Source organism: Mirounga leonina, unplaced genomic scaffold (genome assembly GCF_011800145.1).
Source record: "Mirounga leonina isolate KUSES-001 unplaced genomic scaffold, KU_Mleo_1.0 Mir_125, whole genome shotgun sequence".
Taxonomy (NCBI): Eukaryota; Metazoa; Chordata; class Mammalia; order Carnivora; family Phocidae; genus Mirounga; species Mirounga leonina.
This window is the reverse complement of record NW_023270305.1, coordinates 19052574-19068817: the sequence shown is the minus strand read 5'-3', so window position 1 is coordinate 19068817 and position 16244 is coordinate 19052574. Positions and strand designations below refer to the sequence as shown.

At 38.8% G+C, this 16244-nt stretch overlaps 1 protein-coding gene across 5 annotated transcripts in view; it reads right to left on the bottom strand.

Moving 5' to 3' along the window:
• Window positions 1–16244, bottom strand: part of TTC27 (tetratricopeptide repeat domain 27) — a 167943-nt gene that overhangs the window by 29488 nt on the left and 122211 nt on the right. For all 5 annotated transcript variants that reach the window (XM_035000887.1, XM_035000884.1, XM_035000888.1 and 2 more), the window contains 2 exons: window positions 4198–4296; window positions 605–657 (listed from right to left, as the gene is read on the bottom strand). In XM_035000887.1, coding sequence (XP_034856778.1) covers window positions 605–657; window positions 4198–4296 — 152 coding nt within the window. The remainder of the gene's footprint in view (window positions 1–604; window positions 658–4197; window positions 4297–16244) is intronic.

Sequence of the window (16244 nt, the reverse complement as noted above, 5' to 3'; positions counted from 1 at the left end):
TGATTAACATAACATAATAAAAAAAAAAAAAAGAAGCATTCCTGAATCAGGACCATGATCCTTCTCTCTTCTGAGACCCACACAGAGTGTCTGGCATAGAATGAGTGTTCTACAAATATCACCTACTGTTATTATAGCTCTCCTTGGATTTCCCACTTGATATTTACCACATACTACTTCTAATGCTGATCAATTTTTAAAATAATACAGCCTGATATTTTATTTTTTAAATCTACAATTCCTGAAGACATTGGTTTATATTTATATTTCTCAGTAATACCTTGTACACAGCAAGCAAGCAATCAGTAAGAATCTATCAACTGAGTTGACCAACTAAAGGCATGCATGCTCTCATCGTATAATGGAATTTAGGATGCAAAACTTCAGTATCAAATAAAGATTCCAAGTAATAGTTCTTATTTTATTACACAGTAAATGTTTTCAAAAAATAAATTACATTTAGAATTCAAATGGCTATAGTAAGTCATCCTAACTCAAAGGTATGGATGGGCAAGGGGAAAAGGAATAAAGGCACTAAGTTCAGTGGAAGAAAATCTTGTTCATTTTGGAAACTGAGTTCTTCATATTTGTTTGATGTACTTACTTTTGTTTTAATCGGATATAGGAAGTTGATAAGTTGTTCCAAGCTTCAGCATTCTGAAATGACAGAGAACTCAGTTATAGACTATTCTCATTTAGGTAAAATAATCGCTACAACCCAAAGTATAACATATTTTCTAGTGCAGGAGGTGCTCCTTCCAATCACAATTTTCAATAAGGTATGTTCAAGGTATATGAGAAAATTAAATAAATTAAATTTAACTTTCATAATTTAAAACAAAAATAGTCAACAAACTGACATAACTATTATAGTACTAATCTGGAATTTAGCTAAGATTTTATTCCCAAATTTAGATTTCCAAAGTAACTGGACAATCTGCAATACAATTTATACAATATATAGATTTATTACAAATCCAAGGTGATGCAGAATACTGTTTTTCATATTTTAAAAGCCTTTGCTATTTTACCATCATCCTTCATCAGACAGGAGAAGAAAGGAGTATGTGTTCTCCAGTGTTATTTCTACGTATTTCATCAATCAAACGTATTTCTCTACCTATTCCTCTATGCATGACAAAATAAATTTAAGTCATTACATAAATGTTGATATGAATTATGTTTGTTCCTTTTTGTTCAGCTCTTTATAAAATAGAGAGTATACAGTTTTCAAGTTCATATGCACGTTTTAAAAAGTAAGTGGCAATGGACCTCTGCTTGCAGACATAGCACAGTTAGTATTAGACTAGGCTTATTACCATAAAAAGCTACAAACTGGACAAAATATAGGGAACTGTTTTTGAAAAGTCAGACAACAAACAGCATGGGGCTGTGACCCTCAAAAGAAGGTAAACTGAGATGTCTCAACAATCAACCTACACTTCCATCTAGAGGCACTTTCAGGGCTCAGCACAGAGAGGTAGAAACCAAATGAAGCAGCAAGTCTTACTGGGATTAAGAAAGAGATGAGAGTTCAGGGCTCAAAAGTTGGCCAGAACTTGCAGGGCAAAAAAACAGGGAAGTGAGATCTGTGCAGAGAATAAGCTCGGGGAAACCTCAATAAGCATCTCCTTAAGCCCTTGGCTGAATATTAAGCTATACATGTACAGGACAAAACTTCTTGAGGCCAGGCAGAGAACAACTACCAGAAAGCCGTGAGCTGAATGGAAATTCTGGAGGTCACACAATGCTAAGAGCTAGTCAAGTTCCAACCAACCAGAGTGGAGAACTCTTATTGTTCACAAATGGTATTAAGTGCAACTACCAAAAGCTTATACCTTAAAAGAAGGGTGATTACATCCCTAGAATAAGGACAATGCAGGACCCACCCTAACAAAGTTTAAAATAAAACTGATCCACGAGTAAATCAGCCTAATGCCAAAATAAAGCTCTATCTTCCTTAAGGGAAAACAAAGCCCAGAAACTCAACAACACGGCATCCACGATGTGTAGGATACAATAAAAAAATATTGGTAGACATGCAAACGAACAAGAAAATTCATCCATAACCAAAGAAAAAATTAGTTAATAGAGACAGACACAGAAATGAAAGAGATGTTGGAACAAGATACAAGAACTTGAAAACAGTTGTTATAAATACAAACAAAGATATGAAGAAAACATGAACATAATAAGGGAACAACTTGGGAATCTCAGTAGAAACATGAAAACTATAAAAAAGGACCAAATGAAAGTTTTTGAACTAAAGAAATTACATTATCTGAAATGATGTGTAAATTTTTTAAAGTGAGAAAGAATATTAGATTATTTTCAGGTGTACAACATAATGATTTAATATATGTATATACTATGAAATGATCACCATAGTAAGTTTAGTCAACATCCGCCACCACATGTAGTGTGATGAGTTTAATGAATAGATTTAACAGCAGATTGGACATAAATGTAAGAGCTAAAACAATAAAACTCTTAGAAGAAAAGACAGGGGTAAATCTTCATGACCTTAAATCTGGCAATGGATTCTTAGATATGACACCAAAGACATGAGCAACAAAAGAAAAAACAGGTAAGCTGGACCTCATCAAAACTAAAAAATGTGGTACTTCAAAGACACTTTCAAAAGTGAAAAACAATTTACAGAATGGGAGAAAAAATTTTCAAATCATATATCCACATGAGGACTTCTATCTAGGATGTATAAAGAAACTCCTACAACTCAACATAAAAGACAACTAAACCAATTTAAAAATGGGCAAAGGATGTCAATAAACATTTCTCCAAAGATGGGACACAAATGGCCAATAAGCACATGGAAAGATGCTCAACATCACTAGCCAACAGGGCAATGGAAAACGAAACCACCACAAGATGCCACCTCCTCGGATGACTCGAATCAACAAGAAAGGTAATCACAAGTGCTGGCAAAGATGTTGAGAAACTGGAAACCCCACACATTTGCTGGTGGGGATGTAAAATGGTGATTTAGAAAAACAGTCTGGCAGTTTCTCAGAATTTTGAACACAGAGCTACCATACCCAGTAACTGTACTAGTAGGTACATACCCAAGAGAAATAGAAATGTATGTCCACACAAAAACTTGTAAATGACTGTACACAGCAATCTAATTCATGATAGCCAAAAAGAAACAATCCAAATGTCCATCAACTGATGGACAAATAAGTAACGTGTGATACGCCCACATAAAATAATATTATTTGACCATAAAAAGGAACGAAGTACTGATACATGGCAACAACATGGATGAACTGTGAAAACATTGATCTAAGTGAAACAAGCCACAAAAGACCACATAGCGTATGATTCCATTTATATGAAATGTCCAGAATAGGCAAATCTAGAGACAGAACATACATTAGTGGTTGCCTGGGGCAGGAGGTGGAGGGTGGGGAGTGGAAGGTGTTTGGAAGAAATGAGCAGTGACTGCTAATGAGTACAAGGGGGTTCTTTTTATGACAATAAAATGTTCTTAAAATTGATTGTGGTGATGGTTGCACAATTCTGAATATACTAAGAAATCACTGAATTGTACCCTTTAAATAGAGGAACTCTATGGGATGTGAATTATTTATCATCTCAGTAAAACTATTAAATATTAAAAGACTATAAATAAAAAGAACTTTTTAAGAAGGCAATTAGCATAGGCAGCACACGTTACTGAATGACAAAACAGATGACATTTTGCTATGTACTTCAGTTAAGTATAATTTTAACTAAAAAACTGTTGTATCAAAATTATTTCCATGAATAACTTAGCTATTATAAGAAGAAACTTCTTTCTAGATTTATAAATCATTTACCTTAAGGTGTGACCTTCTGTCAAAGGTATACTTTCTTCCAATGCAAAAGGAACTGCTGTTCTTTTATTTTAACATAAAATAATAGAAAATTGGAATTTTTTGCCTTTTATCTGTTTTGTTTTGTTTTTGAGAGAAGAATACTTAACATGAGATCTAGCCTCTCTACAAATTTTTAAGTACACAACACAGTACTGTTAACCACAGGCTCCATGTTGTACAGCAAATCTCTAGAACTTACTCATCTTGTATAACTGAAACTCTATACCCATAGGATTGCTGTTCTGAACTACAGTACAATCCAAGTAACTTAGAGAATATCAAAGAGCTGTGAGAAGGAAAGCAGACCGAACAAACTCACGTCGGGTTCTAGAGTCACACAACGCTGAAATGCCTTCGCAGAACCTCCGTAGTCTTCCAAGGCCAAATAGGCACAGCCAAGAGAAAACCACACCCCCAGCTGCAAAGACAAAAGGTCAAAGTCATTCAAACACATAGAGACAACAAACACATAGAGACAACTATAGGATATTTATTTTACACTTTACATTCGTTTCCATGTAGGAAATTGAGTGGTAGAGACGAATTTTTTCATATAATTTTCAAAGCTAATACAACACCAAAAGCACGTGCAGTATCCCTGCCCATCTTCTGCCGAGAAAGACCATTCTTTGTGTTAGCCAAACACCATGAATGCTATCCAGAGCTGTGAATGTGGGATTAATCTAACCTTTTGACTGAGTATCAACTATGTCAAAGTATGCAAAGTATCAGCAAAATCACAACTGATAAATGTATGACAAATTTGAGAAGAAGAAAAACTCTCGCTTTCATCTTTAAGTTAGACCACAAACAATTCTTCAGTTTAACCATGAGCAACTCTGGTTAGGCATGCCTGAAAATAATTTGGAGAAAGCAGGCTGAGAATCTGGATTACCAAATAGCCGTTCAAAATGAAAAGCCTGATTTGAGTCAGTAAGATGTGTTAGCAGGGAGATTTAGAAAAAAACAAACAGGTGAATTAGGAAGTAGCTATTGAAATTACAACAGAATTCTTCATATCACAGTGTTTCCTTAAAATTCAATAGCCTCTATCAAAAGGAAGATAAAGCTGATAAAAATTCAATGAAATCAGTCAGAAAACCAGCTGTTGGGAGTCAAGTTTGCTTTCCTTTCTGATACACTTACTAAGGGCAAGAGAATGCAGCTGACTTGCTCGCTGACTCCCAGGACAAAGGCAGAGAGCCGGAGGACAGGTTTGGTGGCACCCTTCAGGGTGGGAAAGGAAGTGAGGTGCTCTGTTATCTGTCCGGATCCTTCCACAGAGGCAGCGCAGGAAGCGGCCCAGGCACCCTCCTCCCCCAGCCATTTCCACAAAACTTGATCCATATGGCTAGTTGAGGCCTGAATGGTTTTTAAGCAGATAAAGATTTTTAGCCGATAATTAGAGATAAGGCTTAGAAAGCAAACATCCTTGGGCAATTTAACACTTTGCCTTGAATTCACAAGAGGCTATAAATAACTGCTATCAGGAGCCTTTATGGAGAACAGATTTTGTTAGAGGGGTAGGTACCTGCTGAAAAGGGGCTGGGTGTGTGTTTGGGGGGAGGGGGGAGATGCTAGAGATAATCAGGTTGAAGCAAAGTTAGAAGTTCACTTTTTTGAATCAAGGGACTACCAGCAACTGAAAAATGACCTCATTACATCTTCCTTCTGTCAATTATTTACAGAATTGAGAGACCAAACCACACTCACTGATGATACATTCTGAGCTGGCCTAAAGTCTGATGCTAACCTATAAACGATATATAAAACAAGTTCTCTCTTTTTTTTTTTTTTTGAAGATTTTATTTATTCGACAGAGAGAGACACACTGAGAGAGGGAACCCAAGCAGGGGGAGTGGGAGAGGGAGAAGCAGGCTCCCCGCAGAGCAGGGAGCCTGATGCGGGACTCGATCCCAGGACCCTGGGATCATGACCTGAGCGGAAGGCAGACGCTTAAAGACTGAGCCACCCAGGCGACCCAAGTTCTCTAACTTCTAACCAAGGTGCAAGTTTCAACATCTGTGTGTCATATTTCATCAGATACAAGGTACACATTTTTTTTCACCATTTAACATCTCAGAAATAGATCTGACCGCTTGCCAGAGTTTATTGGAGGCATTTTATTTTTTATACAAGGTGGCACTTAAAATAAATGTGCCTGTTACAACTGATGGCATCTTATATCCAATGAACTGTGATCACACGTTTACTTAGAAGGAGGGATACCTCATCCTGGGACTAAAGCAAGAACAATGACAACTGCCCTCAAAGTTCTTAAAATGCATGTGTCGTGCTTACTCTCTGCAAACCAACTTCCCACAAAACTACTTCACATGTGTTGTTATTAAAAAAAAGAAAAAGCAAGTGTAAATTCAAGATGTAAATAGCGAGCTTTATTTTTCAATCCACCTGTAAAGACAAAGGTTACAAATGTCTAAAATTAGCAATTACTCATAGCTCTAAAACAAGCAGGTGATGAGATTACTATTTACCTTTAAGGTTTTGAAACAAGTCAATGTTTTGTAACCAGTGTCTTAAAACGAAAATAAATTTAATGGAAATCAGGCAGATGACTTAATTTGATATATAGTATTATGGTTCTCTCTCTCTTTTTTTTACTCTTGGTCATTTGTGTTGTTGTTTTAATAATTTGCATCTGAAGGAAAATTCTAGGAACGTTAACTGCTAGTGGATTCCATCTGTTGATAAGATTTAATTACATAGGAGATGACTTTTGCACACACCCTATTTGAAATCATGAAATGGCTTTTTATTTATTTATTTATTTTGAAGATTTTATTTATTTGACAGAGAGAGACACAGCGAGAGAGGGAACACAAGCAGGGGGAGTGGGAGAGGGAGAAGCAGGCTTCCCGCCGAGCATGGAGCCCGATGTGGGGCTCGATCCCAGGATCCTGGGATCATGACCTGAGCTGAAGGCAGACGCCCAACGACTGAGCCACCCAGGCGCCCCATGAAATGGCTTTTAAAAAAACAAACTCTAAGATCTTCTAATTGCTTGTAACTGACCCACTAAGCCATAAATAATGCATTCATACCTTGCTTTTCCGTTGAGGTCCTCAGAATTTGGAGGACTAAGGAGAACATTTGGTACCTCTTACTTTTCTCATTTTAAACTATTACCTAAACTATTACTACCAATAGTGACCAGCGTCTTGATTCAGGTCATGCTCTTAAGAACAGAACACCATAAAAGAAAAAATCAAAAGCCTCAGAAAAACTTCTCAGATGATTCCCCAAATTAAAATTGTATATGCTTGAATACCAAAGACCTCTACCTTCCAGTCAACGTGGGGATATAATGTTAGCCTCATTACATTTTCTAGAAGCCACATTTAAAAAGTAAAAAGGGACAGGTGAAATTAATTTTAGTGACATTTTATTTAACTCTACAAATCCAGACAGTCTCATTGGAACATGCTATCAGTATACAGAATTATTGAAATATTTTATATTTATTGCTTTCATACCAAGTCTTTGAAATCTGCTATGTAGCCTGCACTTACGGCACATCTCAATTTTGACTTCAGCCACATTTCACGTGTGTTCAACTGCCATACTGGTTAGCGGCCACCTTACTGGGCAGCACAGTTCTACACTGTTTCTCCAGAACATTGACATCGACCCCAGCATACCTTGCATCCCTCCCTCCCTTCTTTCTTCAGTAAAGATCTAGCTCCTTGGGACATGTGGCTAACTCGGTCAGTGGAGCGTGCGACTCTTAATCTTGGGGTTGTGACTTTGAGCCCCACGTTGGGTATAGAGATCACTTAAAAATAAAATCTTAAAAAAAATCTAGCTCCTCTGGCTGAGACCCTCCCTTAGGCTCCTACCTTTCATGTGCTCTAGTCTCTCCTATTCCACTATATACAACAGCAGTCAGAATGTGAGCACTTAACGAGCATGGACTATGTATGCCAAGAATGGATACCAGGAGCTTTCCACACATTACCTCATTTCTTCCTCACAAGAGCCTCGCAAGGTAGTAAATATCACCCTCATCAGAGAGATGATGAGGGGTCACAGAGGACATCAGCGATAGAGGAGAAACCTGACCTAGGCAATGGGACTGCAGAGCCCACGATTTCTCCACATGCCACAATGCCTCCCACTGTACCACTCTGCCCACATACAGCCAAGATTTATGGCAATACCATCCTTGCCACCAATACAGCGAGAGAGGAATAAAAGAACACAGTCAACATGGGCTGGGAAAACCCAGGAGATCAATTTTTTAAGAACTGGAGCGTATCTACCCCCCCCCCCCCCAAGCTCTCTCAGTTAGGAAAGTGGACACAGATGAAGCACAAGAATGGACAACCATATTTAGTTGGAGGGACGAGCTGAAAGGCAAACCTCTTATTAAAGGGCCTGGGCAAGAATGGAGAAAGATGATCGTCTGACAGAGAGGCTGGCTGAGATACCTGTAGGGCTCATTCCAGGGCAAACTGTAAAGGCAGGCTAGTTACTGGTAGGGCAATGATTTTTAGAAGCTGACAGTCTAGCTTTTTTCTCTGAGGGAGCCAATACAGAAACACAAAAGGAAGCCAACTACTTATTTTGAATGTGATGGTATATGAACTTAAAGAATGGTTTAAAAATATATATATTTTTTAAAGATTTTATTTATTTATTTGACAGAGAGAGACACAGCGAGAGAGGGAACACAAGCAGGGGGAGTGGGAGAGGGAGAAGCAGGCTCCCCGCAGAGCAGGGAGCCTGATGCGGGACTCGATCCCAGGACCCTGGGATCATGACCTGAGCTGAAGGCAGTCGCTTAACCAACTGAGCCACCCAGGCGCCCCTAAAAATATTTTTAAAATAATTAACAAAGAACAAGAATGGTTGAGAAGTTTCTCTCTGAGTTTCCCTCACAAAGCCCCCTACAGAAACAGTGGAATAGAGGGGAAGACGGGTGAGTGGGATTCAAGAGACTCTGAGTAACTTAACCTCTGAGTCTCAGTCACCCAATTGTTAAATGGGGATTTGATCAAGCAAAAATTCCAAGGCTTCTTCACACCCAAGATTCTGAAAACCCAGAGGTGACTGGGTTCAAAGGTACATTAGTGCCATCTAGTGGCAAAGTAAGCACCCTGATGATACAAAGGAGAAGGCCACAGGTTTGAGGAGCTAGGAGGGAATCCATTCAGAGAAGCCTTAGAATTAGAAATCGATTCAAAAGAGGCAGAGAGGAAAACAAGGCATAGAAAGGAAGTAATTTGCCTGAAGCCACACGACGGTTCCTGGTTCCTCGTGTGCAACAGGTGTGATGAAGATAGAAAGCACAATATGTATTAACCTCAATAATTAAAATAGAAATTAAGCCATTTAAAAAAAATTAAACAGTTTGCTACTCTGAAGGCTAACATACACTAAGCACCACTAGGCAATGGGCATGGGTTATTTTTACAATTAAAAAGTTAATTTTTACAAGTCTTAAAGCACATCTGCAAGAGGTACCATTTGCTTATATATTACAATTTTCTTTCTTAAATGATGAGTCTACTACTACTCAAATTTCCTTCCTCCTCAAAGTTTCTGCAGAATGAATGATCAGCAGCTTCACACTTTTGCTAATTTGCCTCTGAAACAAGATATCTGTCTGAATTGTTCTGATATCACGTATAACGTTCAACACATTAGAAGGAATCCTAAAGGCCACATTGCACTCTCCATCCCCTCTTCTCACATCCCTGACTCATTCCCATGACCCCAAACGCAGATAAGTTGTTGAATGTGGCTTCCTTAAACAGGAAATGACCCAAGACAAATCCAAGAGCGATACCAATGGTCTTTGGTAACAGCTTTTCCTGAAGTGATGCTTGGGGCTCATATTCTTTCAAAATTCTTTCATAACCAAATTTCTCATTTACTGAACACACAGTTCTCCTCCCTAAGGAAACAAAAGCCCTCAGCTGCCAGCTTCTCTCTCTGAAGGAAGAGTGTCCTCTATTACAGTGTCTTGTTTAAACTACAGGAGCAATTAAACTTTACACAGACTTTTTCTCTTTTACTAGACAGGCTATTAATTGTTTAATGCCCTCCTCTTCCTCTTTTCCTCGATTTGGTTACCACTGGTTCTTACCTTTGCCCACTCTTTCCAGAGAATACACAATGTGAGGTCGTACAAGCATTCACATGCCATCTGCATGTGAGACTCTCCTGCTGAATGTATCTCCCTATTTCTAGGCTACAGATAATGGGAAACGATGATTTCCTTCCACCATTATTACCGCACGGCAACAGGGAAGGGAGATAAAGCCCACGGTGTACCATCTATGACTGAGAACTGACTATGGACCTGGAAACATCTAGACACTGTGCACATATCGGCTCTAATGTCCCCAGCAGCATGCTGAGACAGGTATTATAATCTCCACTTTACAAATACGGAAATTGAAGCTCAGAAAGATGAGGTGGGCGCCTGGGTGGCTCAGTTGGTTAAGCAACGGCCTTCGGCTCAGGTCATGATCCTGGAGTCCCGGGATCGAGTCCCGCATCGGGCTCCCTGTTCGGCGGGGAGCCTGCTTCTCCCTCTCCCACTCCCCCTGCTTGTGTTCCCTCTCTCGCTGTGTCTCTCTCTCTCAAATAAATAAATAAAATCTTTAAAAGAAAAAAAGAAAGATGAGGTGACTGACCTACATTATGTTCCTTGCAGCCTCTAGGATTCGGAATCAGGTTCGGGGCAGCAAGTCTTCTGCCCTCCCCACCATCCTGGAGTCACAGCTACAGCCCAGATGTTAACTGCCGTGCTTGTGTTTCCTGGCAGTTATGCAAGGGAGACTCTAAGAGTTTCATTTTTTATTGCTTACCAATATGAGAGAGGAAGAAAAAAAGGAAAAGCATCTCTTTTTTCTCTACATATTATTCACATATGTTCATTCTGTCTTCTCCGTCGGAATGTAAGCTCCAATTCCACGAGTCTTTCCACCACAGCTAATACCAGTTCACAACAGAAACTCTTTAACTCCATTTCCAAAAAAACCACTTTCTTCTTTCAAAAACTACGATGACATCGTAAATTAACCGCTACAGATCAAGAAGGAGCACAAGTTCCGAAGATAATTAACAATTCTATCAGAGTATTGTGTCACAGAAGTGTGGTCTTCCGTACAGAATGGGCTGGGAAGGGCTGCCTCAGATCCTCTAAAATTCCCCAGTCCTGCAGAGTCACTTGCTGTCATGTGCTCGATCATTCGAAAATACCCAAGTTATAACTTCTCTTTGCTCCTGATGAAAACCCCAGTGGTTCTTCATTCAAGGAAGAAAAAAATTCAAGTATGACAGTTTTGTGTTCAAAACTTTCTATAACTTCTTTTTTAAGATTTTATTTATTTATTTAAATTTGAGTTTTTATTTATTTAATTTTAGAGAGAGGGAGAGAGAACGTGAACGGGGGCGGGTCAGAGGGAGAGAGAGAATCTCAAGCAGATTCTACGCTGAGCGTAGGACCAATGAGGGGCTCAATCTCATGACCCTGAGACCATGACCTGAGCCAAAACCAAGAGTCGGATGCTTAACTTACTGAGCCACGCGGGCACCCCTCATAACTTCTAACTAGACCTCAACCAAATCCACCATTACTTCTGAATATAAGACAATGTCCTCTAGAGGCAAGAAGGAAGAGGTTAAGAGTAAAAACTCTGGAACCTGAAAGTCCAGGTTCAAATCCCAGCTCCCCCATCATAAGCTTCGGGAACTGGTACAAATTACTTAACCTTCTGCTTCCTTATCTGTAAAATGAGGGTAAAACAGTAAGTACCTCAACGATTGTGGTGAGGATTAAAAATATATGCAAAATGCTTAGACTGGCACCTAGTAAATACTCAATGTGAGCTGCTACTATTATTATTATAACTAAATAAAAAATGAACAGTGGAAACCAATAGTTATCAAGAAATCTTTGTGGCTATATGGTTGGTTTTTGCATCTGCTAGTCTCCTTTCCTGAAACATGTTTTCCCAACTTTTGCCTCCCATCCAAATCCCAACCATTCTTCCTAGTTCAGAACATCCACATCAGGCCTTTACGGACCGTTCACATCCTCATTCATACTGCCATCACTAGGCATCCAAAGCATGCTGTCTATTTACTGTACTCCCTGGCCACATACAAAGTTATTTCTGCCTCCTCTCCTCATTTAGCCCATAGAAACCACAGGAGGGCAAGAGGCCATGTCTTAACACAATTCTTCCATAGCCCCCTCAATACCTCAAAATGGTTTACACTTACATTCTAGCTTAGACTATAGAAGATAGTTAATAAATAGAAATTGCTATTATAATAGTAATGCTCTCATCTTCTTTCCAGTCTCATTAGAAATATTATTCCTTTTCCAGAGCTAACACCTTCATCTCTTCTCATTTCACTCTTCCCTAGAATGATCTTCCCTAATTATCTTTCCCTCTCTATATAACATTCAATCTCTCCTCCATCCGCTGGATTCACTTTCTCCTTTATCCACTGCCCTCAACCATGGTCTCCAGTATCTTGCAAAGATTTACCTGCCTCTTCCGCCCCTTGTACATGACATTTTGAATCTCGTCTCTCTGACATGCTCCCAATATGAACAGTCTACAGATGCCATATCCTTGTTCTCACATGCCACCCACTCTAAACCTTCTGAAGCTGGTTCTGAAAGTCATTCGTGAGCTCCAAATCCAGTGACCTCTTCTTGGCCCTCTCTGGACTTCACCACCACATGTGAAATTACTCACTAATACTGTTGTTCCTTTAGTTTCCATGAATCCCTACCCTTCTGACCGAGACTCTGGGGTATTTTGTTTGAAATTTTTTTCACTGGTGCTATTTCTTCTACCTGTCAGGATTTTGCTCAGTGTTCTCTTCCAAGATTTTGTGTCAAGAATTCATTCACTTGCATGGCTTCATCTTACTTCCACAAAAAAGCCCCAAATCTGCAAGCTCAATTCTAGCCTTCCTACTGTCAGGCTCTTACGTCCAATGGGCGATCGGCCCTCTCTGCTTAGATATAGTGACATGCCTTCATATTCAATATCCAAAATCACATCACCTCCTCCTGTAAAAGATATTTTCCCTTCTTCTTGAATTATTTATGTTTTATCAACAGGGACATCTTCCTTTTTCACCAAACAACTGAGAAAACTGGCAACCTCTCGGATTCCAAGCTCTCCCTCTATCCTGCCAGTCCAAATGATTAAGTCTCAGAAGATTTCCCCTTGTAATGAGGCTTCAACCTGTTCTATCTTTCCACCCTCGCTGCTAAAGCCACTGCCTACTCATCCATAACATTCATTCCTTATTTAAACTTCCTATAATACCATTTTTGTCATATCACTCTTTTATTCAAAACCACAAGAGACATCCACATCTACAGGGTTGGATAATCCTGAAGAAAGGCATGTAGGTCCCTTCACAGACAGCTCTACCCATATCACTCCCTGGTGGAAACTCTCTGCTCTCTGCTGACAGAATGACACAGCCAAATTCATTCCCACATCCGTGTCTGTACAGGGTAGGTTCTCGATAATGCTAACTTAGGAAGGCATGTAATATATTGTTCAAACTGCAACATTTTTGAAAGTGAAGGGAAGTTTTGTGGTTCTTTTTTTTAAATTGATTTTATTTATTTATTGACAGAAAGAGAGAGAGAGCACAAGCATGGGAGGGGCAGGCAGAGGGAGAAGCAGGCTCCACACTGAGCAAGGACCCTGATGCAGGACTCAGTCCCAGGACCCTGGGATCATGACCTGAGCCGAAGGCAGATGCCTAGACGAATGGGCCACCTGGGTGACCCAGTTTTTTTTAAGTAGGACCCAATTTTTTTTTTAAGTAGGACCTTGAGCTGAGATCAAGAGTCAGATGCTTAACCAACTGAGCCATCCATGTGCCCTGAACAAATATTTTTAGTGAGACAAAATTCATCAAATAAGTTGTCTCTATTTATAATTCTTTGTAAGTTTCACCAGGATTTAGAGACTACTAATAGGCCTAATTCTAGTATAAAATATAAATTTATTCAATTAAAATCAGAAGCTCAAAACAAGTTTTCTGCAGGGGCACCTGGGTGGCTCAGTTGGTTAAGTGTCCGATTCTTGATTTCGGCTCAGGTAATGAGATCAAGTCTGGCATCGGGCTCCGTGTGAGCGTGGAGTCTGCTTGGGATTCTCTCTCTCTCCCTCTGCCCTTCCCCCCGACCCCTCTTAAAAAAAAAAGTTTCCTACAAATTATTACTGATGTTTTAAGTACAATGGTATCATGATTACTGTTTTTTAAAGATTTTTAATTTATTTATTTGAGAGAGAGAGAGAGAGAGCACGAGCAGAGGGGAGGGGCAGAGGGAGAGGGAGAAGCAGACTCCCCATTGAGCAGGGAGCCCAATGTGGGGCTCGATCCCAGGACCCTGAGATCATGACCTAATCTGAAGGCAGATGCTTAACCGACTGAGCCACCCAGGCACCCCATTATGGTTACTTTTTAAAGTCATTTCTTCAGAGATACATACTCAAACATTTTAAAAATTAAATGATTTGATATATTGGATTTGTTTCAAAATAATATGGGGTAGAGTCAGGGAAATATTGATGAAATAAGATCAGCCATGCATTAGTAACTGTTGAAGCTGGTTGACGCATGTGGGAAGGGGCTCATTATAGTAGTCTCTCTGCTATTGTATATTTTATGAAATTGAAATTTGCTTAATAAAAGGTTACAAAGAAAAGACTCCTCCTAAGTGGATGTTATAAACTAAATTAAACCCCTAAAATTCAAATGTTGAAACTCAACCCCCAGTGTGACTATGCTTGAAGATAGGACCTTTAAGGAAATAATGAAAATGAAATGAGGTCATAGGGGTGGGGCCCTAATCTGATAGGACTGGTGGTGTCCTTATAAGAAGAGAACTGTAGGCACACAGAGGAAAAGCCCTGTCATCCAAACGCCAGGAAGAGTGACCTCACCAGAAACCAACCCTGAAGGCACCCTGATCTTGGACTGTTACCTCCTGGAATTGTGAGAAACTAAATTTGTCATTTAAACCACTGAGTCTGTAGCATTTTGTTATGGCAGCCCTAGCAGACTAATACAGAAAGATATTCAAAAGTTAATTTTACATTTTAAAATTAAATCCTGTCTATCATTTGAGCTCTCATTATTCCTTTTTATGGAAAATTTCAATGTCTCCCTGTATGAAAGTGTTGTCTTCAATAATTACAATTTGCTAAAAACTTTTTTTTAAAAAGCTGAAGTTTTTTTGGAACTCCATTAATTGAGTACATAAAAATAAAAGATTTCCAACTGATTATGAACACAATGCAGCCAAAATGCAAAAGACTCTTTTTCTTAAAAAGTTCATATCATTGTAGGACACTTAAAATTGATTTATAAAATAATTCTTCAAAACCTCAAACATTTTTAAAGCCCACTTGATGATGGGCAGAAACAGAAAAGTATATACTGCCACACTATACAAATTTTAATTCAACATCAGACATGTCACAAGAATCTTATAATTCAATTATCCAAACAGTGTATATGAAAATATTTGTAAATGACAAGAGCCAGTTTTTATATCCATTAGTAGAAGCCTGTCTACCACTACCATAATATGTCTACCACTACAACCAAATCCAAGTACATTCATGCTCCACAGGTTTTCTTAATTCGGAAAAAGCATTCTTTTTACCATGTTGCCTTATTTTACCAAAATTTATATCCTTATTATCACCACTAAAAAAATAATACTTTTATCTGTTATGTTTAACTTGTTAACTTATAACAGCATTCAGAATAATGTCAGATGTTTCACCTTTAAGAGAATTAATTTCCTAAAATTTTATTTTGAATCCATTAACTGGGTGAAAAAAATTAAACCATTATGAGAACAGAATTAACAAATTTTCCATTGGAAGCATCTAATGTCACTGATACTGCACTGGTAAATTCAACTGGTACTGAACTAGTTCTGTTAAACAAGCTAGCACATTAACACCTATGATCTCAACTTTTCATACACATACAAGAAAATATGGTATGGACCAATCCTGTAAACGATTTGTACTCATTTTCATTTGCTCTAGATAAAAAGTCAAGCCTCATAGAATGACATGAAAACGCATCTCCTATAGCCGCATATTAAATCGTCATCTTTGGACATGACTTCTTTAAAAAAACAAAAAGTACTAACTTTTGACATAAATGCTAACGTTTCTTCAACAGACAGGTCTTCTGGTTTTCACATAGTCAGTGTCATCACCATGGCCCGTGAGGTGGAGGGTAAATGTTAACTACATTTTGTGCAAGTTCATTAGCTCTCTTGACAAATGAGAATTGAGTTCCTTACTGTCCTCTAAAAACACACTTTTT